This window comes from Grampus griseus (genome assembly GCF_964374135.1).
Source record: "Grampus griseus genome assembly, chromosome: 9".
NCBI classification, from domain to species: Eukaryota; Metazoa; Chordata; class Mammalia; order Artiodactyla; family Delphinidae; genus Grampus; species Grampus griseus.
Window position 1 is genome coordinate 18,505,799 of NC_139003.1, and position 24,502 is coordinate 18,530,300.

Here is a 24,502-nt window from a genome sequence, read left to right on the forward strand (position 1 = left end):
TGGGTTCCCTCCCTGTTGGTTGTGTGGCCTGAGGCAACCCAACACTGGAGCCTACCTGGGCTCTTTGGTGGGGCTAATGACAGACTCTGGGAGGGCTCATGCCAAGGAGTACTTCCCAGAACTTCTGCTGCCAGTGTCCTTGTCCCCACGGTGAAACAGAGCCACCCCCTGCCTCTGCAGGAGACCTTCCAACACTATCAGGTAGATTTGGTTCAGTCTCTATGGGGTCACTGCTCCTTCCCCTGGGTCCCGATGCGCACACTACTTTGTGTGTGCCCTCCAAGAGTGGAGTCTCTGTTTCCCCCAATCCTGTTGAAGTCCTGTAATGAATGCCCACTAGGCTTCAAAGTCTGATTCTCTAGGAATTCTTCCTCCTGTTGCCAGATCCCCAGGTTGGGAAGCCTGATATGGGGCTCAGAACCTTCACTCCAGTGGGTTGACTTCTGTGGTATAAGTGTTCGCCAGTCTGTGAGTCACCCACCCACCAGTTATGGGATTTGATTTTACTGTGATTGCGCCCCTCCTACCGTCTCATTGTGGCTTCTCCTTTGTCTTTGGATGTGAGGTATCTTTTTTGGTGGGTTCCAGTGTCTTCCTGTCAATGATTTTCCAGCAGCTAGTTGTGATTCTGGTGTTCTCGCAAGAGGGAGTGAGAGCATGTCTTTCTACTCCACCATCTTGTTTCTTCCTCCGATCTTCTGACACATTAATGTTGATCACTCTCTTGAGTTCCTCTGAAGATATTCTAATTTTTTGCTGTGTCCAGTGTGCTCTGCAAACTGTGTAACACCACACTCCAGAGGCCCTCCTTTCCACATGCTGCCTCTCCCCTTCTTCACAGGTCCTACTCATGTATCTTTTTGAATTATAATTTTGTCTAGGTATTTGCCCAGGAGTGGGATTGCTGGATCATATGGTAATTCTATTTTTAGTTTTCTGAGGAAATTCCATACTGTTTTCCATCGTGGCTGCACCAATTTACATTCCCAGCAACAGTGTAGGAGGGTTCCCTTTTCTCTACACCCTCTCCAGCATTTGTTATTGGTAGACTTTTTAATGATGGCCATTCTGACCAGTATGAGGTGGTACCTCATTGTAGTTTTGATTTGCATTTCTCTAATAATTAGTGATGCTGAGCATCTTTTCATGTGCCTACTGGCCATATGTATGTCTTCTTTGGAAAATTGTCTATTAAGGTCTTCTGCCCATTTTTCAATTGGGTTGTTTTTTTGTTGTTGTTCAGTTGTATGAGCTGTTTGTATACTTTGGAGATTAAGCCCTTGTCAGTTGCATAATTTGCAGATATTTTTTCCAATTCCGTAGGTTGTCTTTTCTTTGTTTTGTTTTGCTTTTATGGTTTCCTCTGCTATGCAAAAGCTTGTAAGTTTGATTAGGTACTATTTGTTTATTTTGTTTTTACTTCTGTTGCCTTGGGAGACTAACCTACGAAAACATTGGTGTGATATATTACAGAGAATGATTTGCCTATGGTCTCTTCTAAGAATTTTATGGTGTCATGTCTTATGTTTAAGTCTTTTTTTTTTTTTTTTGGCTCTGTTGGTTCTTCATTGCTGCACATAGGCTTTCTCTAGTTCCAGCGAGCAGGGGCTACTCTTTTTTGTGGTGTGCAGGCTTCTCATTGCAGTGGCTTCTCTTGTAGCCGAGCATGGGCTCTAGGCACAATGGCTTCAGAAGTTGTGGCACGTGGGCTCAGTAGTTGTGGCTTGAGGGCTGTAGAGCATAGGCTCAGTAGTTGTGGCGGACGGGCTTAGTTGCTCCGGTGCATGTGGGATCTTCCTGGACCAGGGATCGAACCCGTGTCCCCTCCACTGGCAGGCAGATTCTCAACCACTGCGCCACCAGTGAAGTCCCTTTATTAATGTTTTATAGTTCTCAGCGTATAAGTCTTTCATCTCCTTGGTCAGTTTTATTCCTTGTGTCTGTGTGTGTGATTTTTGAAAGGTGTTGCTTTTGTACATTCCCTTTCTGATATTTTATTGTTAGCATAAAGAAATGCAACTGATTTCTGAATGTTAATCTTGTATCCTGCTACTTTGTTGAATTCATTTATTAGATCTAGTAGTTTTTGTGTGGAGTCCTTAAGGTTTTCTATATATAGTATCATGTCATCTGCGTATAGTGATAATTTTACCTCTTTCCTTCCAATCTGAATACGTTTTATTTCTTTTTCTTGTCTGGTTGCTGTGGTTAAGACTTCCAATACTGTGTTGAATAGAAGTGGTGAGAATGGGCATCCTTGTCTTGTTCCAGATTTTAGCAGGAAGGCTTTCAGCTTTTCACCATTGAGTATTATATTGGCTGTGGGTTTGTCATAAATGGCTTTTATTATGTTGAGATGTGTTCCTTCTATACCCACTTTGGTAAGAGTTTTTATCATGAATGGATGTTGAATTTTGTCAAATGCTTTTTCTGCATCTGTTGAGATGATTATTTGGTTTTTGACTTTTCTTTTGTTAATGTGGTATATTACATTGATTGATTTGCCTATGTTGAACCATCCTTGTGAACTTGGGATGAATCCCACTTGATTGTGGTGTATGATCTTTTTTATGTGTTGTTGGAATCAATTTGCTAATATTTTGTTGAGAATTTTTGCATCTATATTCATCAAAGACATTGGCCTGTAATTTTCTTTTTTTGGTGGTATCTTTGGTTTTGATATCAGGGTGATGGTGGCTTCATAAAATGTCTGTGGGAGTGTTCCCTCCTCTTCAATCCTTTGGAAGAGTTTGAGAACGATCAGTATAAGTTCTTTGTATGTTTGGTAGAATTTGCCTGTGAAGCCATCTGGTTCTGGACTTCTGTTTGTAGGGAGTTTTTTTGTTTTTAAGTTTTTTTTGATATGGACCATTTTTAAAGTCTTATTGAATTCATTACAATATTTCTTTCTGTTTCGTGTTTTGGTTTCTTGGCCATGAGGCATGTGGAATCTTAGCTCCCTGAGCAGGGATCGAACCCACACCCTCTGCATTGGAAGGTGAAGTCTTAACCACTGGGCCACCAGGGAAGTCCCTGTGGGGCGTATTTTTATTTTATTTTACTTTTAAAATTTATTTATTTTTATTTTGTGGTACGCGGGCCTCTCACTGTTGTAGCTGCTCCCATTGCAGAGCACAGGCTCCGGACGCGCAGGCTCAGCAGCCATGGCTCACGGGCCCAGCTGCTCCACGGCATGTGGGATCTTCCCGGACTGGGGCACGAACCTGTGTCCCCTCCATCGGCAGGCGGACTCTAAACCACCGCGCCACCAGGGAAGCCCTGTGGGCGTATTTTTAAATTGCAGATTCTATTTCGCTTCTAGTGATTGGTCTGTTCAAATAATGTATTTCTTCTTGATTCAGTGTGGTGGGCTGTATGTTTCTAGAAAGTTGTCCATTTCTCCTAGGTTGTCAAATTTGTTGGTATATAATTTTTTATAGTATTCTCTTATGTTTTTTTGTATTTCTGTGGTATCACTTGTGCTTTCTCCTTTTTCATTTCTTATTCTGTTTATTTGGGTTCTCTCTCTTTTCTTCTTGGTGAGCCTGGCCAGAGATTTGTCAGTTTTCTTTACCCTTTCAAAGAACTAGCTCTTGGTTTTATTGATTTTTTTTCTATTGTCTTCTAAATCTCTATCTTATTTATTTCCTTCCTTCTGTTGACTTTAGGTTTTGTTTATTCTTCTTTTTCTGATTCTTTTAGGTGGTAGGTTAGATTGTTTATTTGAAATTTTTCTTATTTTTTGAGGAAGGCCTGTATTGCTATGAACTTCCCTCTAAGAACTGCTTTTGCTGCATCTCATAGATTTTGTATGGTTGTGTTTTCATTGTCATTTGTATCAAGGTAATTTTTAATTTCCTTTTTGATTTCCTCGTTGACCCATTGGTTTTTTAGTAGCATGTTGTTTAGTCCCCATGTAATCTTTTTTTTGTTCTTCCTCAGTTCTTTTCCTGTGGTTGATTTCTAGTTTCATACTGCTGTGGTCAGAGAAGATGCTTGATATAATTTCTATACTCTTAAACTTGTTGTGGTGAGTCTTGTGCCCTAGTATGTGGTCATTCCTAGAGAATGTTGCATGTGCACTTGAAAAGAATGTGTGTTCTGGGTTTTTTTTTGGATGTAATGTCCTGCAAATATCAATTAAATATAACTGTTCTGTTGTATCATTTAGCATCTCTCTCCATTGATGTGAGCAAGGTGTTAAAGTCTCCTACTATTATTGTATTCTCATCAATTTCTCCCTTTGTCTATTAGTATTTGTTTTATGTATTTGGGTGCTCCTATATTAGGTACATATATGTTGACAAGTGTAAAATCCTCTTCTTGTATTGATCCTTTTATCATTATATAGCGTCCCTCTTTATCTTTATTTATAGCCTTTGCTTTAAAGTCTATTTTGTCTGATACGAGTATTGCAACTCCTGCTCTTGTCATTTCCGTTTGCATGAAATATCTTTTTCCATCCCCTCACTTTCAATCCATGTGTGTCCTTTGCCCTAAGGTGGGTCTCTTGTAGGCAGCATATTGTAGGCTCTTGTTTATTTAATCCAGTCTGCCACTCTGTGTGTTTTGATTGAAGCATTCAGTTCATTGACATTTAAGGTAATTATTGATACATATGTATTTATTGCCATTTTAAATTTTGTTTTCCAGTTGATTCTTTGTATCTTCTTTGTTTTTCTGTTTGTGGTTTGGTGATTTCCTTTTATGCTTGTGTTCTTTTTGGTTTTTGTGAATCTATTGTATGTTTTTGATTTGTGGTTGCCCTGTTATTCAAGTATGTTAACCCCCTTTCCTGTATCTGCTTGCTTTAGATGGGTAGTCATATAGGCTCAAGCATATCCTTAAAAAAAAAAAGAATCTGCATTTTCTTACCCTCCTTCCCCACATTTTATGATTTTGACGTCTTTTTTACATCTTCATGTTTATCCTTTTGCTGTTCCTTGTGTTTATCATCACTTTCACAAGTAGGTTTTGTTTTTTCTTTTTGATCTGTTTACTGGCTAAGTGATTTACTTTCCAGTTGTGATTTCCTCCTTCTTGTATCTTCTTGCTTCTTTTCTATTTAGAGCAGACCTTTCAATATGTCTTTTAAGATAGCTTTAGAATTGCTGTATTCTTTTAGTTTTTGCTTGTCTGAGAAATTCTTTATTTCTCCTCCTATTCTAAATGATAATCTTGCTGGGTAGAATATTCTGGGCTGCAGATCTTTCCCTTTCAAGACTTTGAATATATTTTGCTACTCCCTTCTGGCCCTCAGTGTTTTCTGTAGAGAAATCAGCTGATAGCCTTATGGGGGGTTCCCTTGTAATTAACTCTTTGTTTTTCTCTTGCTGTCTTTAGAATCCTCTTTTTAACTTTGGCCATTTTTATTATATGTCTTGGTGAAGGTCTGTTTGGGTTCATCTTGTTTGGGACCCTCTGTGCTTCCTGTATTTGGATATCTGTTTCCTTCTTTAGGTTTGGGAAGCTTTTAGCCATAATTTCTTCAAATACATTTTTAACCCCCTTTTCTCTTTCTTCTCCTTCTGGCATCCCTATTATATGTAGATTGGCATGCTTTATATTATCCCACAGGTCTCTTTTATTGCTTTCATGTTTTCTTTTTTTCATTTGGCTTTCTGTCTGCTGTTTTGATTGGGTAATTTCCATTATTCTGTCTTCCAGATCACTTATTCTTTCTTCTGTATTATTCATTCTATTCGTTGCCTTTACCTCAGCTTTCGTCTTGGCAAACGAATTTTTAAATTTTTCTTGGCTCCTCCTTATAGTTTCTAGTTCCTTTTTACAGTAATTTGCATTCCTGTCAATAGCCTTTCTTAATTCTTTCAGTATTTTCATTACCTGTTTTTTGAACTTGGCGTCTATTAGACTGATGAGGTCTGTTTCATTGTTTGTTCCTTCAGGGGAATTCTCTTGGTCTTTTAACTGGGAGTAGTTCCTCTGCTTCTTCATTTTGCTTGTATTTCTCTTACTGTGTGAGTTTAGGAGAAACAATTATCTACTGTAGTCTTGGAGGGCTATTTATATGTGGCAGTGTCCCTGCGTAGCTTGTGTGGGTTTAATTTTTTTTGGCGTGAGGGTGGTTTTGGGTTTGGATATTTGCTGTCTCTTTCCTCCGCGTGTGCTGGCTGTCTCCACACAGCCAACACCAGTCCTCTCCCCGGGGTCTGACCTCCGAAGCCTGAGCCTCAGCACCCAGCCCCGACTCTCCCCAGTGGACAAGCGACCCAAGCTGGGGAGTGCTGGCAGCACTGACCTTCTATGCAGGTCTCTCTCTGCAAACAGGGTGCGGCACTCTCCTCCGAGGCTCTGAAGTTCCCTCTCTGTCCCAGCTGATTTTGCTGCCAGTGAGGGGACTTCCCCGGGTGCAGGAACTTTTCCTCCTTCACAGCTCCCCAAAAGGGGTGCAGATCCCATCCGGATTCCTTTCTCTCTCTTTTGTTCTTTTTTCTTTTGCCCTACTCAGTTATGTGGAGATTTTCTTGCCCTTTTGGGAGTCTGAGGTCTTCTGCCAGCGTTCAGCAGATATTCTGTGAGAATTGTTCCACATGTAGATGTATTTTTGATGCATTTGTGGGAGAAGGTGAGCTCCATGTCCTACTCCTCTGCCACCTTGATACGATCCTGTTATGATGCCTTTTACAACATCCTATGAAGAATACACTTTAAAAGTGAATCATTTTTCAAAATAGTTTATTTTTAACTTTCATACAGTCCTCATATTCTAGATCATGTTTGCTTAAAGTGAGGCATCCACATTCATTCAGTTGCTTGGGTGAAAGCCAGACTCGGTGCCCAGAGATTGGTGGTGTGAAGATGAATACAACGGTCCTCTAACCATCCCCACAGGGCACTGGGTTCCTACTGTCTCACGTTCGGTGTTTGGCAGGGATCAGGTCTCATTCAATTGGCAGCTCCCTCTCAGCCAGCACCTACCTGCACACACAATAGGTTCTTGATAATTACTCTTTAATTGAATTGTCCTAAGCTTTCAGGAAAGAGAAAATGGAAGGGAAAACAAGAAGTATAATGAGCTCTTTTTGGACTAAGTCTTGTGCTTGGCGATTTATGTATATTTTCTCATTGAATCCTATGACGTTAAAAACACATCACTTCTTTTTTTACAGGTAAAAATTGCTCAACATAAATGTCTTTAAAAGGGTTCCTATACTTAGATTGAAGGTATCCTAGTGTTTTAGTTTTTGCCTTTTCCCCCCTGTTAAGTGTGTTTCAGGGACTGGTTTATTTACTCTACAATAAACCAATGAGATAGGCCCTAATACTGTTCCCATTTTAAAGATAAGCAAACTAAACTTAGGGTAATAAACTTCTACTGTCATAAGGTTAGCAGCATAGCTGGATATCCTGCGTGTCATTGTGTGCTTTTAAGCACTGTGGACTGGCTCTCAACCCTATGACTCTCTCTCTCTCTCCCTCTCTCTCTCTCTCTCTCTCTCTCTCTCTCTCTCTCTCTCTCTCTCTCTCTCTCTCACACACACACACACACACACACACACACCTCCCAGCCCTCAAATCCAGAGCCCCACCCCACCTGGGAGGGGGAGGCTTCTCAGGCTTATGGTTATTAAAGAGCAGCCTGGCCAGGGTTGAAAAGCACTGTGCTAGGAGCTATCTGGAGCTAAGGTTCCTTCTTCTGTCAGTCATACTTAGGCTAATGGTTTTAATTAGCTCCTAGACTGAGGGAAATGTCTTACATGGTTATTTATGGATTCCTGCAACGTGTAGCCCTGTCCCTCAAACATAAGGAGTGCTAAAAGAAAACGCTGAATTGGATATAGAGCAGTAGTTTTCAAGGACACCTTCATAGGTAGTAGAGCCTAAAGCGGAACAGGAGTTCGCTTCCGACGGTGAGCACAGGAATGGCTTAGGCTTGGCGTTGTTTATTTTTATGCCTCATGGGAGTATTTAAGAATGTGATCCTTGGCACTGCTGTTTAATATTAATAACACCAGTAGAGAATGGAGTTGTTTTTAATAAATAGCATTATATTAATATATAATAATACAGTTAAATCCCTCTCATCAGTAGGTTTGGGTAAATGTCTTTGGTTAAGATGAAAATGCAGAACAGGGCACTATATTTCGTAATATGCGTTTATTGGTAATGTGGGAACTCTGGAGGCCTCAGGAGAACAAAGACAGCTGCTCACTTTGTCCTTCTTCCAATGATTGGGCAGTGCCTCATGGAGGACAAGCTCAAGAAAACCACAACATTTGAAGTAACTAACTTTCACAGAGTGCCTCAAGAGGGATTGATATCAGAGGAACTTTTCTACCTTGTAGATTTGCTCGTAACGGTCACTGTGGAAGATTCCCCAACCCTTGAGTAGATCACTGAAGAGGTTCCACTGAATTCCACGAATGTTTGTTGAATCCCTGATACATTTGTGTTAAGGGTGGTGGAGACTAGTAAGACAGCAGCAGTGCTCCTCAGTCCTGTCTTCATTATTGGCCCTCCCCCCACCAAAGACCCTTTGTAGACATTTTTTCCTAATCATCTCTCTGCAGGTACACTGTATATGGACTTATGTGCTGTACGTATAACCCTTGCTTTATACTTAGAAAAATAGTAAGATTCCGCCCCCAGCCCCCCACCATTGTTGCCCCCATGGGGATTCTGTCTAAGGTAACATCCCTGTCATTAACACTGGGTAGGAGTCTTTGATTGACAGCAGTCTCGGAGATATCCTGGTTGGGAGGATATGTAAACATTACAGGAGATCTGAGCATGTTTCTGTCCTTGGGCCTTGTGCCCAAGCTGACGAGGATCTGGACTAAAGCCCTCTTGGTTAAGTGAGGATCTCAACGAGAACCTGTGACCAACTTCCTACAGTTTACCGGGAAAATTGTATCATAGTTCTAGGAACGAGCGTTATCATTCTTACTCATGGCCTGCTATACCCGTGCAAGAGTAAAGGAAGAAAGCTGACGTTCTTCTCTGTGGGTGTGTTGCTAAGTGTGTGTGATCCGTGGGATATGAAAACTGAGATAAAGAAGGACAATGGGTAACAGAAATCCATCTTCCCTGTTATTCTGAACTATGAATAAAACAATTCTTAGTGCTCTTTATCTCAGTTTTCTGTGTCTTTTTTTTTTTTCTTTTTATTCACTACACAGGAAGCATCCAGGATGCGGGAACATCGTGACATTTGCACAATTTTTATTTATCGCTGTGGAAGGCTTCCTCTTTGAAGCTGACTTGGGAAGGAAGCATCCAGCTATCCCAATAAGGTATGGCGCATTGAAGTCTCTTTTTAGCCTTTTTTTTTTTTTTTCTAAGTTAAGAGCTTTTCTGGTATGTATACAAAAGGAATATGAGGCATCGTTTTATAAGATTGGTACCAAATATATCAGTAGAATAATTCATTTTCTGAATTTAATACATTGTGACACTGCAGGGAGCCTATTCTTAGAATAAAATTCCTGCCATGACACTTAAAATAACTCTGATGGAGGCAACTATATATATGTGTGCGTGTGTCTGTCTGTGTCTGTCTGGTATATGGTCAAAGGCCTGGTGTGACAACCAATTTTTAACCAGTTATGCATATTTTCCTCTTGTTGGTAAAGTTATCAAATATGTTAAGAGTGGTATCATTGTTACTTTTAAAAGACTAATGGCTTTTGGAGATAGAGGTGGTAGTTACACAACATTGTAAGTGTACTAAATACCACCGAATTGTTCACTTTAAAATGGTGGATTTTATGTTATGTGACTGTCACCTCAATCAAAAGAAAATGAACTGCAAGCTAAGGTAAAATTGTTGCTTCCAGACCTCCATCCATTAGTCCAAATTTGCATAACTGTACTCATGGGGCCAAACAGAAAACAGGGCAGATCTTATAACGAACAGTGTATTGAAAACAGCATTCTTGCTGTGAGAGACTTGAAATCAAAGTGTATTTTTTTTTTTTTTTTTTTTGCGGTACGCGGGCCTCTCACTGTTGTGGCCTCTCCCGTTGCGGAGCACAGGCTCCGGATGGGCATGCTCCGCGGCCATGGCTCACGGGCCCAGCCGCTTCGCGGCATGTGGGATCTTCCCGGACCGGGGCACGAACCCGTGTCCCCTGCATCGGCAGGCAGACTCTCAATCACTGCGCCACCAGGGAAGCCCTCAAAGTGTATTTTTTAAATTTAATTTTATTTTTGTTTTATATTGGGGTATAGTTGATTTGCAATGTATTAGTTTCAGGTGTACAGCAAAGTGATTCAGTTATACATATATCCATTCTTTTTCAGATTCTTTTCCTGTATAGGTTATTACAGAATACTGAGTAGAGTTCCCTGTGCTGTACAATAGGTCCTTGTTGTTAAATTAAAAGAAAGAACCACACACACACAAAGTGTAATCCATCCAGTTGTATTTAGTAGGATAGTGTCACTTAATCCCTTTGAGAGGGACGTTCTGGTGTGAATGCATCCAAGGACTGGCTAAGATTCATTGGTGTTATTTTGCCGCCTTCCTGAGTAGCCCGCTGTAGAAAATCTGGCTGAATTTTGTTACTAATATTGTATTTTTAAATATCCCAAGGTGATGCTAAATATTCTGAATACTTTACCTTCCCCCATTGGCTTTAGTATCTGCATAAAACTTTCTGCTCCCAAGACCAGCATTTATATCAGAGTAGGAACCCCAGCATTTTTTGATTCCTCTGGTCCTTTCCCTCCTCCTTCCACTATTTCTTTCTTCTCTGGCTGCCACTAGCACAGTTCAGGAACGTATTCACTCTCGCCATGACTTTTATAATAATAGCTTGGTTGGCTGACCTCCTGCCTATCACCTCTTCATCCCTCCATTTCAACTTCCTACCATTGTATCACGACACCCACTCCACATGCACTCAGGTCACCGTTAGATTCAAAGTGAAGCCCAAACTCCCTAACCTGCCCTTGGAGGCTCCCCGTGAACCTGCCCTAACAACCATGCTCCCATGTGTGCAGTTCGTGCCGCCTATTTTATTTTCTATCTGGGAAGCCGTAATCAAAATCTTGCTCTTGTCGTTCATCCCCATGAGCGATTTCTAGGCAATACTATGTAGGCAGTGATGTGGAATAGTTGGAATTAATTATCCTGAAAGAACTTGATGACCTCTATCTCCAGATGGCATCTTTTCAAGACTGAACTAGGAAAATTGGGCAAGAAAGCTTGTGAAATCACCAGCAGTATATTATTTATAAGCTGTGAAGTAGTTCTCACCAGTAACTTTGCGTGTGTGTATTACTGTGTTCTGCATTCATTGTAAAGCTCTTCAGACTTTCCAGACTGTGTTCTTTTAGCCCTGGTGTGCACGGGCAGATAGCCCCCTACCTCACCAGGAACGCAAAATTGGTTCTTGTCAGGGAAGATAACTTGAGACTCACTGCTGTCACCTTCTCCAGATGTGCAAAGGTGAAAAGGATGGGGATCTGTGCTCAAAGACTTTCGACAATTCCTGAAGAATGTGGAACCACTTATTCACCTTTGCCCTGCATTCTTTAGCCATGTACTTCAAATATTATTTTTCCCTTGTTGAATGTATTAGGTTGAATCATATGAAATTGCTGATGTTCAACCCCTTTTGACCTACCAAAAAACGGCATTTTAAATGGTTTAAGCTGATATGTATGAAAGGCATCTTAAAAATTATGTAATTAATTAATTTATTTATAACTTGTTATTTGTGTTCATCCCTTTATCTTTCTAAATGATTAGAGTTCCTGGATTTCTTTTAGTTTTTGCTTTTTATTATTATTTAAAGACCTATACATTCTCAAAAAACAGGGGCCCTAATTTTAAATACAAATCTATGCAAGTCAAATGATGCCCTCATTAATTTGGAGGCCACTGGTTCAAGGTAGGATAATTTTAACAGTTGCTAGGGTGAAAGTAAGCCTTGACTTAGCACATCTTTTCTTTAGAAACAGTGAAAATTAATAGTATAAACAAGTGTACAGAAGAAATATTTGAGAGTTTAACAATTTTTAAGTTCTTTAGAGCTACATGAAAATTATATACAAAGAACTGATACAATAATAAAAATTATCCATTCACTTTAAAAAACCTATTGCTGTCTATCAGGTAACTCTTTTTGAAGCCTCATTTATAGTTGCTGTACATACTAGAAAAATATTAAAATAGTGTTTCTTGGAACACATTCTATAGTTCAAACTTTTTCCACATTATTCTGGCTTTGTGAAGTATTTTCCTATGTACTTGGTGCTTGACTTCACATGATAATAGTGATACGATCTTTTAATCCAGAGGAAATAAGCACAAGACTTTTTAAACCAAAAATATGTATTTCCTTCTCTACTTGATTTTCTTGACATCGTGGATCCTGTGTGATGAGCTGTCGTCCCTGCCTCTCAGGTACTACGCCATAATGGTGACCATGTTCTTCACCGTCAGCGTGGTCAACAACTACGCCCTGAATCTCAACATCGCCATGCCCCTGCACATGATATTTAGATCTGTAAGTCTGCCGGCTCACGTGAACACGTTCCTCTGGAAAATGCAGCCAAGTGGGTCCATTAAACACATGACAAAAGTAGAAAGAGCCTATAAGGAGTAAAGTCTAGGGTGTAAGAATAGGTCTCATGGATGAATAAGCAGAGGCTGGCTTTCATCTGAGAAATAGGGCAAAAAAATATGAAAGTGGGTGGTTTACTTTTATTTATCAGAGGTCTTACAGGTGATTAATAAAAGGAAGGTTAAAATTTCCCCGGATAACAGATTTTACCTTTAATTTTCTTCATCTGGTTGGTTTTATATTCGTTCTTGCTATGAATGTTATTTAACTTATATTTCATCACTCTTTGTTTCTTCCATGAAATTACGTTGACTTCTAGTATATGATATAGATACTTCTCTTTTCTGATTTTTTCATGCATGGTGGGAGAGCTAGTTTGTATATAAATAAGAACAGAGTGTTCCCAGAAGAACAGGAAAGAAACTCAAGAGGGAATATAGTTAGGATTGCAGAAGAATGCAAAATAGGTAAAAATTGGAATTATAACTTTTCTGTGTGGCCTGAGATTTTTGTGAGATGGAATGTGCTGTCCCTAAAGCAACTTTCCAGAGCTGATTATAATGACTAAGATGACCTTCAGAGCATTGATCACAGAATAGACTTTCAATAGACACTTGCTGATTGATTGACAACTTTCCAGACAAGAGACAGATCCCTGCACAGCTTCATTCAGTCAAACTGTGGGCGAGGAGAAGCGTGTTAAAGGCTCCTGTAAATCAGATGGGAAATTTGACAAAAATAAGTCTATAACATACTTCATTCCTGCTAGCCCAGCTTCAGCTTTGACCCCTTATTGAGAATTGATCATTTTTCTTCTCATTGTCAACTTTAAAATGTTGTATTATTTTACGTGTAGATCGTTATGGTTTGTAACTTCTGCCATCCTAGCAACATGGTGTACCTCACTGATCATTCATCCTAACCTCCCTTTCCAGCTGTTTCCCCACCTTGCCCCTGTTCATACTTATCTTGAATTGTGTTATCTCCTTTCCCTAGTGCACTAAAACTCTGTTGTCTCTTTTCACAGGGTTCTCTAATTGCCAACATGATTCTAGGAATTATCATTTTGAAGAAAAGGTAAACAATACTCTTTTATATTTTGTGTATAGGAAGGATAAGCTGAGCCCCAGCCATAAGCTCATCTGGATTCCTTTTCTCATAGTGATGATAAGTTTGTGCTTGGCCATCTGCCTTGTTTCTTAGTTCTGTCTGTGACAGTGGTGCTCATTCCTGAGGCAGTGGACCAGGTAAGAGGCCCCACCTGTGGCTTTGGAGCAGCATATTCTCTGTGTAGAATTAATAAACTCTTGTCATCGTTGAATCTTCAGTACCATACTAATCTACGAAGCCAATTGATCTAGAACTTCACTGTCCCACGTGGTCACCACTGGCTACATGTGACTATTTACATTTAATTTTAAATATTAAAAAGTAAATAAAATTAAATATATAGTTTCTCCATCTCACTAGTCCCATTTTAAGTGCTCAGCAGCTGCATGTGGCTAGTGGTGACCGCCTGGGAGAGCCCAGATGTGGGACGTTGCCAGCTTCCCTGGAGTTCTGTGGGACAGTGCTGTCCTAGGAAGCGTACAACATAATGAGCTAAGAAATAATCATACGTATTATAAAGAAAATTCCTAACAAAGGCCCAAGTGGCCAAACAAGATGCGATGAAAAGTTTCAGGACCCTTCTTTGTAACTGTCGCCAGTGGCTCTCTCTGGGTACGGCTGGGAAATAGCAGAAGTATCTGGGATGCTGTTGCCAAGCATTTGTCTCTCACCTTCATTCGGAGCCTCACTCCCAGGGAGGAGAGGTGTGGGGCAGAGACAGTCGGTGCAGTCTGGAACACTTCTCAGGGGGAAGTTCATCCTCACTGTTGAGACCAAAATCGTGCAAGTTGGTGCCTGCTTTTCAATGTATTTAGTACCCAGCCCGAAGTATTAAAACCCTCTGTACCAGCTTGGAAAGTAGCTGTCAATTCAGTGTGGGAAGCTAGAGTTTTTAAGTAATAAGGGCTGTGTCATGAAAAGGCTCCTTATCGTGAGCTCTTTGTCTCCTGAGGCTTATGTATTCCCCAGATAAGCACCATTGTAGTTGATTTCTTTTCTAGGTTCTCTCTATTCAAGCACACGGAGGTAATGGTCAGGTTCATTATCTTTGAAGGGACCCCTGTGCTTCTTGGTAATGTAAAGGTCACATTGGGACAGACCCGTGGTCTTTCCAACCTTTGATTTTGGCGCATAGCAGGGATACAAAAGAACTTATTATAAAAGGAATGTAGTCTCCTGACATACCCCAAATGTTGGGGGCCTTAAACATTGCAGTTTTCCTTAAGAGCTTGTTTTTAGTCTGTCTTCTGGAATCTCTCTAAGTCTTTTTTGACTCTCTCCAGTCTGTATCCCCCAGAGAACAGGAATTTCCCTAAGCTAACTGTCTAATATCATGGTTTAGTAATTCTCTCCTTTTGTTTATCTTGAGTAGCACCCGTCAAGTTTATAGTGTGTTTCCTTTTCCAGGATTTGAAGACCAAATCTATATTCACCTTAACCATGCCCTTCATTATTGTTTAGGCCTGAATTTGAGACCTCCCTATCTGATCTTTGCAGACTGGAGAGTTCCCTTATGTTTCTGTCTGCCCGCAGCAGCGCCTGTGTCCTCGCCCGCCCCTCTTCTCTAGCGTGGTGCGCTTGGCCCCTTGCTCTGCCCCGCAGCCAGTTCCGTTGGCCATTTTCTGAGGCGCTGTGACCAGAACTATACAAAGTATTTGAGTAGAAAACTTCAGATGTAAGGTTTTAACTTCTTTTCATTCCTGTCTGAGGCCTTTTGCTTTATCACCAAGAGCCTGAGAGGGACGTTAATTGATACTATTTTAGTTAATGTGAAATGCCACTCTTATTACTGCTAATAGTTCTATTAGTTTCATATTACTTGCTTTATCCAACTATGCCAACATTTCAAAACAATATTTAAGAGACGTAAAGACAGTGCCCTCCCCTGCTGCTTGTCCCTGATATTCCTTCCGCCCTTCCTCTCATGCTGTGTCTCTTCACACTCAGGTCTGGGCCCCAGAAGCCAGGGAAAGCAACAGGCACCCCTTAAGATCTAGCAGGCTTTCATCCGGACTCGAGAGCAGGATGGGCTGTCCTGTCTGGTCTGTCTTTGTTTTCTGTTGAAACAATCTATTGGTGCACAAACTACGGGAAACAAACTGTCTTAACCACCACCAGAAAGGGCGCTATTTAGAAACTAGTCGGCATCCTGATTCTTTTCACGCACACTTACGTGGACTCTGCTGGGAAGTGATCCCCTTGATTGTGTTTTGGTGACTTGTACTCTCATGAACCATCTGACTGTCAGCGTCCTGTGGAAATCTGTATCTATGCTTTCCTGAGGTGCTCTTCTTCTTATTTTCGCAGATACGGTGTATTCAAATATGCCTCCATCGCCCTGGTGTCTGTGGGGATATTTATTTGCACTTTCACGTCAGCAAAGCAGGTGGTAAGAATCTGTTCACAAATGATTTCTATTCACTACTTGCCTTGGGGGCCCAGGTACTTATTAATGATATAATAAATGTAAATACTCCTGTAATACAAGGATTTAAATCTCTGCAAGAGAAGAGTAGAGGGAAACGGGTAACATAAATATTTCCCTTGTATTGAGGCCCCTTGAATGTAGTTCTGGTCTCTGTACCTCGTATTTTTTCTTATTTCCTAGACTTCCCAGTCCAGCTCGAGTGAGAATGATGGATTCCAGGCATTTGCGTGGTGGTTTCTAGGCAAGTACAGTAATTACAATAAAGCTAATTGCCTCTGCAGTTCTGTTTTCAGAGGTTTCTCCTAAGGGATATGTTTCTTGGCAAGAAGCTTTGGCTAAACAAATTATGCCATAGAAGAGAGAGGCATCTGGGATTATATATCTCTGAACCTTAGTGTTCAAGAAACGAAAAAAAAAAGTCTGTATTCATAGTACTGTGTTCTACAGCATGGATGCTGTCTTGGTTGCCACTGGTGTATAAAGAAAGGTCTGTGTCTAGTTGTCCATCACACTCTCTGGGAGCAATAGAGTATCATCCATTTCTTTATGATCTGTCTGCTGAGCAGAAGCTTCTACAAAAGGAGGGCACATTACAGCAGTTGACTCTTTAAATTTCCAAGGGACCCATTTCTAAATCTTAGATTTATTTTCGTCATAAGCTGTTCCACATGGCAATGTTCCCAAACCTGACGGATCATCACAATCTCCTGGGGAGTTTTTAAAAATACAAATATCTCTTTGTTGAATTAATTAAACAACTCCTATAGAGCTTTGCCCTTGCTGTGTATGATAGAGAGGGGAAAGTTAGTGATGGCAATAAGATATTGAGACTGACCAAATGGAAGAAAAGTAGCAATGAAAGAACTATTCTCCTCGCCTCTTGACTTTGAAACTTTATCTCTTTAGATTGTTGTTCTTAACATAGAAAGCTCTTTATCAGCTATTGGAAAGATACTTTATCCAATAAGAACTTGCAACAGACATGAACACACAATTCATGGGGACAAAATTAATGTTCAGTAAACTTATGTTCAGCCTTGCTAGTCTAGTAATCAAAGAAATGCAAATTGAAACCAAAATGCAGTACCTTTTAATTTTGGTCTCTTATATTGGCAAGATAATAAATGATTATTCTCATTGCTGCTGAGGATGCAGTAAGGCAACCATTTCCATATAAACTGTTTATGGTAAATTGACACAGCCTTTCTGGGAAAAAAAGTAAGCAACCATTTCCATATAAACTGTTTATGGTAAATTGACACAGCCTTTCTGGGAAAAAAAGTATGTGTATGTATTGAGTTTTTAAAATGTCTACAACCTTTGACTCAGTAATCCCCCTTATGAGAGTGTATCCTAAGGAAATAATCAACATTTTGTTTAAAGATTTATGTACTAGGATGTACATTGATTTTAATGATGAAATAATTGGAAGTAATCTAACCATTCTCCTATTATAAGACATTTAAGTATGGTACATCCACATGATAGAATAATATGCAGCCATACTTTTGAAAAAATTTTAATGAATGACTTGAAGGAAAATCCAGGAAAAAGGTCGTGAAGAAAGCAAGATATAAAATTATATATTCATTATGATCCTGTCTCAGCATAAAATATCTACCTAAGTATATACACAGAGAGAGATAGCAAACTGTTTAGGACTGGATGGTAATATTGTGGTTGATTTTTATTTCTTTTTAAATTTTGTACATGTTGCACATTTAGTGTGTAATGTTTGTAGAACTTAATGTTCTTTAAGAAAAGATCTGGAAGTTAGCAAATGCAGGCATCTTGTAACTCGATGTTTGCTTTTTAGGTATTGGGGCACTGACTTTCGCTCTTCTGATGTCAGCAAGGATGGGTATTTTCCAAGAGACTCTGTACAAACAATTTGGGAAACACTCCAAGGAGGCTTTGTTTTATAATGTAAGCAGTTTCTTGAATCCAGGGAAGATGAAAATTATTGAGTTGTTATTGTTATTGTAATATGTTATTTCAAATGTGATATGTCATCCTTCTGATGTAGTCGAAGGATCAATTTATTATCCAATAAACTGTTTTGGGGCCCACGGACTTGGGCACTTTTGATAGGCTGCCACAGTTCTCTACACGAGGTGATCATTATCAGTCAGTGTGAACAGAACATGTCTGCCAACCAGAAACAACCCCAAGGGACAAGGAACCCAATGTTCCTATAGATGAAATCAAGTTAAAACCACTATGGAAACCTAGAAAGGGAATAGAAGTTTCAGAAACCCCATGCCGAGGAGAATATGTGCGGTCAGGCATTTGGGAGAGTTGGGGGAGATGGGATTTGAGGAGTAAGTCCCTCAGATGGGCTTTATTCCTTTGATGGAGAGTTTAATTAGTTAATTATATACGCTTTCGCTTCTTGTTTGAAAGTGCTGATCTAGAACCCCCTCCTCTAACTTTCCTCTTTCTCCCCCGTCTTTTCTGTTGAAATAATGCCCGGCTCCTCAAGGTCATGGTGATATCATTGCCTCCAGATTCAGTAATCTCAGGGATTCCTTCCCTGCCAACTGTTTGTACTGAAGTTGCAGACAAGCAACTTGAGACATTTACTTAGAACTAGAGTATGCGGCTGAGAATTAAAAAAATAAAGGAACATTCTGTTTGGTTTCCGTGTTTCTTTTAGCATGGTACCTGGTGTATAGTTAACTGCTTGGTAAACGTTTACTGTGATTCCTTGTTATCGTGGTGGTAGTAGTGGTGGGTTGTTGTCAAGCACCTTATCTTTGCTTACCTATTGTTTCCCCTTCCTCTTCAATCTCTTCTTATTCTTGTCTTCATTTCTTTATCCCTGACTTCATATTGTCCTCCACTCTCTTTTCCCACTAGTTTCCTGAACACCCTAAAATCTGCCTGCACGTTCCATATAATTTTTAAATCCGTTATAGTAAATAGTAAAAATAGTAAAATGTAGCAGATCCTTTGGGCAGAATGACTGTGTGTTTCAATTTTCCATTCCCTTTTGTTGAGGAAAGGATGCTGGCTCTATTTTTTTGTTTCAAAGGGCAAGAACTGTAATTTGGAGGTTGATATCATGCCCTACAATGTAAGTGGTCAGTAGCACTGGATACTTTTAACTTAATAAATAAGTCTGACTTGCTTTTCTTGATATTGCTTGTTAAACAACTTGTAAAACTTTCAATCAGTGTAAAGATACTCTAATTCTTCTAGAATGTTTTTGCATTTAAATTTACATGAAATGTTTCTTCCCCTAGCATGCCCTTCCACTTCCTGGTTTCATCTTCCTGGCTTCTGACATTTATGACCATGCCGTTCTATTCAATAATTCTGGTGAGTTTGGGGTTATCTAGTAGAATTACATAACAGTCTCAGAGGCAGCGTCTCCATTTTACTCTCGACTTGACCACTGCTTTTTTCATGGTCTTATCCAAATCATCTGTCACCCTGGAAACAGTCCCCATTCCACCTTCCTGGAATATAGTGCCATTAATCAGTGGTTGCAGCAGCAAAAGCCTTTATAGGCACTTCTCAATCAATGAAGTAAGACAGTATCTTCAAATTTTCTGTTTTGCTGTGGAATTTGTGTTTGCATTTGAATGTGCAATGTATGATGTTCTGAGAATGCAAACAAATAGTAATAATACTGCAGTGACTGGAGCTGTGAGAAGTTGGGCAGCAGTCCAGCTTCTTTACTCCTGTTCTCTGCTGGGAAAGGCAGTCTGCTCACAGATCCAGGCCGAGCTGCCTCTGAGCAAGGAGGAACAAAAATGATGACAGGGCTTTTTCCTAGTTACAGGGCAGATAGGCAGCAGGAGTAAACAAAATTAGTTCAAATGTCTACAGTGTAAGTTAGCTATTACTTTTTCTTTTTTTTTTTTTTTTGCGGTACGCGGGCCTCTCACTGTTGTGGCCTCTCCTGTTGTGGAGCACAGGCTCCGGACGCGCAGGCTCAGCGGCCATGGCTCACGGGCCCAGCCGCTCCGCGGCATGTGGGATCTTCCCGGACCGGGGCACGAACCCGTGTCCCCTGCATAGGCAGGCGGACTCTCAACCACTGCGCCACCAGGGAAGCCCCTAGCTATTACTTTTTAAAGGATTTAATAAATTAGCTAATAATTGCCAGTTAACTTCAAATAAATTACTGATATAATCCTATTATCTACTAAAAGACATAGCTTGTTATACAGACAAATGATTACACAAGGAACAAATACACACTTTTAAAATTAAGTCTTCATGTTGCTCAGACCTAAAATGGTAAGTGTATTTTGTAGAATGACAGTAGGTGCTGAGTAAACATTTGTTTGCTATCTGGTCACAAGTTGTGAAGTTGTGACTGTTCTCTGTTTGAGTTTGTAGAATTGCCTGTCCCGTTTGCTTGCAAAAAGTGTGATGGTGGCAATGTGTAAGAAAGTTTTTAAGGCTCTGAATTACTCAATTACTCAATCATTTCTGACTTTTTTTTTTTTTTTTTTTTTGAGGTACGCGGGCCTCTCACTGTTGTGGCCTCTCCCGTTGCGGAGCACAGGCTCCGGATGGGCAGGCTAAGCGACCATGGCGCACGGGCCCAGCCGTTCCGCGGCATGTGGGATCTTCCCGGACCGGGGCACGAACCCGTGTCCCCTGCATCAGCAGGCGGACTCTCAACCACTGCGCCACCAGGGAAGCCCCTGACTTTTTTTTATTGAGGTATAATTGACATATAGCTGATTTTTGATGCAGTGGTTTTTAAGGTCTCTAAGAGTCCCCACATAGCAAAGGGCTATGGAAATAAACACATTATCAAATTCCTTAGGATTGATATTGATTTAGTTACTAGAATGCTCCTTCTAAAAGTCACAGGGATGGGTATTTTTATAAAAAATTTTTTAACGTCTGCTTTCAAAAAATTGAATCTTTAGAATCATTCCTAAGTGAAGTATACATTTTTTTCTCTTGCTTAAGTGTCTCAGATGAACGTGTTATCCTTGAATATTCTAAGGGAACTGTACATCTGTCTAAATACTTTATGTCATACTGATTGTCTTTCCTCAGCAAATTGATACAGTGAATCTCTAAAGTGATTAAACAGTAATAATATTTGTTAACTTTCTTTTCATTTCAATACTTGCTAAGTGTTTCAAAGACAATAGAATACCAAATTATGGGGATTTCCCACTAGTCCAGACATACAATTTTAATAAATTATTTATATATATGAATTTTTATTTTTTGCAAAAGAAAATTAATGTTCATTTACTAACCAGATCTCAACATCACTTTGTTACACTTTTCTCAGTTATGCTGTATAATTCAAGCCCCACAAACAATTTAGCAATATAAAAAAAACTGGCCCTTCGAGGATTACTATGTCCTTATTCTCTGATCTTGGATATTTTATTTCCTCCCACATATTTAGTGTGCAAGTCTCATGATATAAAACTAACATAAGAATGTATTTAAAGGAAGGAAAGTTACAGTTCATCACCCTACACGTGAGCTAATTTCATTTTACCAGTTTCCTTCCTGACTCTGTTCGCATACATTCTTACATAGTCGTAATCCTTGTGTAGATATAATTTTATACTTGCTTTTTCACTTTCATTCTGAGTTTTTTATATGACTATATATAATCTTTACGATTTTTTTTTTGTCACGTATATAACGCCTCATCTAGTTTGCTTACCTTAGCTTACGTAGTCCTTGCTCTATCATTGGACATTTAGATTGATTCAGAGTATTTCCTTATTATAGATATGACTGCAAAATATATAAAACTTTTTTCTTTTGAATTAACTAGGATTAATTCCTAAGAATAAGAAGCAATACTTTTATGGCTCCTTAATACATATTGTGAAATTGATTTTTAAAACAACACCAGGGCTTCCATGGTGGCGCAGTGGTTAAGAGTCCACCTGCCAATGCAGGGGACACGGGTTCGAGCCCTGGTCCGGGAAGATCCCACATGCTGTGGAGCAGCTAAGCCCGTGCACCACAACTACTGAGCCTGCGCTCTAGAGCCTGCAAGCCATGACTACTGAAGCCTGTGCGCCTAGAGCCCATGCTCCGCAACAGGAGAAGCCACCGCAATGAGAAGCCTGCATACCACAACGAAGAGTAGCCCCCTCTCGCCACAACTAGAGAAAGCCTGCGCACAGCAACGAAGACCCAACACAGCCAAAAATAAATAAATAAAATAAATAAATTTATAACAAAACAAAACAAAAAACACCAATTTATACTATCACCCACTGAATGGCTGCTACTTCCACTACCACCTTGCCAGATTAGGATATTATTTATAAATGTTCAATTGCTAACTTAATAGATATAGAATGGTACAGCCTTGTGTAATTTAGAATTCTTTGATTAAGGATTGAACGTATTTCCAAATGGCATTTAGTTATGGGTTATCTTACATCTTGTGTTAACTGTCAGTTAAGACCGTATCATTCTGAAGCTTTCTGTGTTTCACACTCTTTCTCTGTAAAGTGGGGTCCTATTCAGGTGAACGGTAAAGAGTTTTTTTTTTAAGTAAAATAAATTATAATTTGTTTTAAGAAACCAATGTAGTGACTCTTGAGGCTGGTGTAGCCTCGAATCAAGGCAAGTAAGTAGTGTACGATCCAAATGTATTTGCAAGAGAAATAACGCTTCTATTTCTATTATGTTCATCTGTGTTACTTTGTTCAAAAAGATGAAAACATAAGCTGTCGGAAGTGATACAACTCTCTCTCCTCTTAATCTTTGCAGAATTATATCAGGTTCCAGTCGTTGGTGTGATAGTGCCCATCATGTGGTTCTACCTCCTCATGAATGTCATCACCCAGTATCCTTTGCACCCCTCTGCCATATGGCCTTTGCTGTGGTATTTTGGCATAGGAATGTTTATTCCTTTCTTCTAATGGTGCAGTGCCATGAGTTTCGTTTTTGCCTTGATCTCTTCTGCGGTAAGCAGGAGACAGACAGGCCCATCCAGTGAGCTCCTTTGTTGTGGGAAGAAGGGGGGAAGAGATGCTGGTGGTGTGGAGGGTCAGTAAGTCCCAGGGCACCAGGAAGGAAAAGCTCTGAGTGGAGGTGTAGAAATCAATGGGTAATTAAGGATTAGTATGTGACAGAAATGTGCTGTGATTTCTACATGGAGTTTTCCAGTGTCCTAGGATGTTTCACAAGCTGCCACAGAATCCTGCAAGAAATTTCAAATTAAGTAAAACCTGATTTTTAAAATGGCTCTTTGGAACCACCAGTAAGTCCATTATACAAATCATTGAGTCTTTGAAACAATGAAACAGATTGAGATGGACCTCATTCCTCTGAAGTCACCTCATTCGTTTGCCCTTCAGAGTTGTTTTTGGGAGGAGGTGTGATCACCTTTACCGAGAGCGTTACCTTCTGTCATTACTGGGGAGGCGATGTCTCTGTAAACTCTGGCAAGAATCCAGGATAAGAATAATAGGAGGCTTTCAGGCAGTTTCAAGTTAGGGTCCACAAATGGAATGGCAGGCCAGGAATTCTACAGGATATTCTAGCAAGGAAGAGCCTCAGGGCAGCTGGAGCCAACCCCCATGGTTTTTGGGTCCTAGAGCAGAAGGTTCTCCCACTGATCTCTGGGCTGTCTACAGAAAACCACCTTAACCTGCGCCTCCAGGTACGTGTGCATCCGGGGCGTCTTCATCCTGACCACAGAATGCGCCTCCCTCACCGTCACCCTCGTCGTGACTCTGCGCAAGTTTGTGAGCCTCATCTTTTCCATCTTGTACTTTCAGAACCCTTTCACTCGGTGGCATTGGCTGGGCACCTTGTTTGTCTTCATTGGGACCCTAATGTACACAGAGGTGTGGAACACCCTGGGAGCCACCAAAGGCCAGCCTCAGAAGGAGGCCAAGAAGAGCTGAGGCCTTCCTGGAGTAGAAAGACCCGAGGCTAGTGAGCCAGGGACTGGCCACCATCTCACCTTGGTTAATGCTGAATCACCCCCCATGTACCAGAGAATCCTCAGAGGGACGTGCTTCTCAGATTTCTCATGCCTATACAGACCCACATTTGTGGACCCTGAATAGGAGCCCCCAACCCTGAAATAGGAAAAAAAAGACCAGTTCTCCACCATTGAACAGCCTTTGCATTTGTTGTTTCTACCAGAATTTCAGCACTGTACTTGCTTATTGAAATCTGAGTCCCCAGAGCTACTAGTTTTACATCCATGGTCTTGGACAAGATTATCCCTGTCCTGATGATTCTCTGCTGTAACAGTCTCTATCCTCCTGTGGCCTTTCCCCTTGTTCCATTAACCTGCCACCCACAGCAGCACTTTTCAGGCAGACGCTCCAGGCACCCCCCCAACCAGGAACAACCGAGTGGCCGGGTGAACCGCCGCACCGGGATGCTGGGGCTGGGCTTTCTCCTGTGTGTTGGGAAAGAAGCAGGTGGCCCTGTGCACCCTGGTGACTCCGGGGCAGGACTG

At 40.5% G+C, this 24,502-nt stretch overlaps 1 protein-coding gene across 1 annotated transcript in view; it reads left to right on the top strand.

Annotated features, from left to right (window-relative positions):
- The window catches only part of SLC35B4 (solute carrier family 35 member B4), a gene marked incomplete at its 5' end in the record, with an annotated part of 35,027 nt that extends 10,818 nt beyond the window's left edge, over positions 1–24,209 (top strand). The window contains 9 exons of the mRNA XM_082661898.1: positions 9,141–9,254; positions 12,374–12,476; positions 13,561–13,610; positions 15,951–16,032; positions 16,252–16,321; positions 17,888–17,997; positions 19,317–19,392; positions 22,795–22,870; positions 23,690–24,209. Of these exons, the coding sequence (XP_082518024.1) occupies positions 9,141–9,254; positions 12,374–12,476; positions 13,561–13,610; positions 15,951–16,032; positions 16,252–16,321; positions 17,888–17,997; positions 19,317–19,392; positions 22,795–22,870; positions 23,690–23,936 (928 nt within the window). The 3' untranslated portion in view covers positions 23,937–24,209. The remainder of the gene's footprint in view (positions 1–9,140; positions 9,255–12,373; positions 12,477–13,560; positions 13,611–15,950; positions 16,033–16,251; positions 16,322–17,887; positions 17,998–19,316; positions 19,393–22,794; positions 22,871–23,689) is intronic.
- Positions 24,210–24,502: the final 293 nt, after the last annotated feature.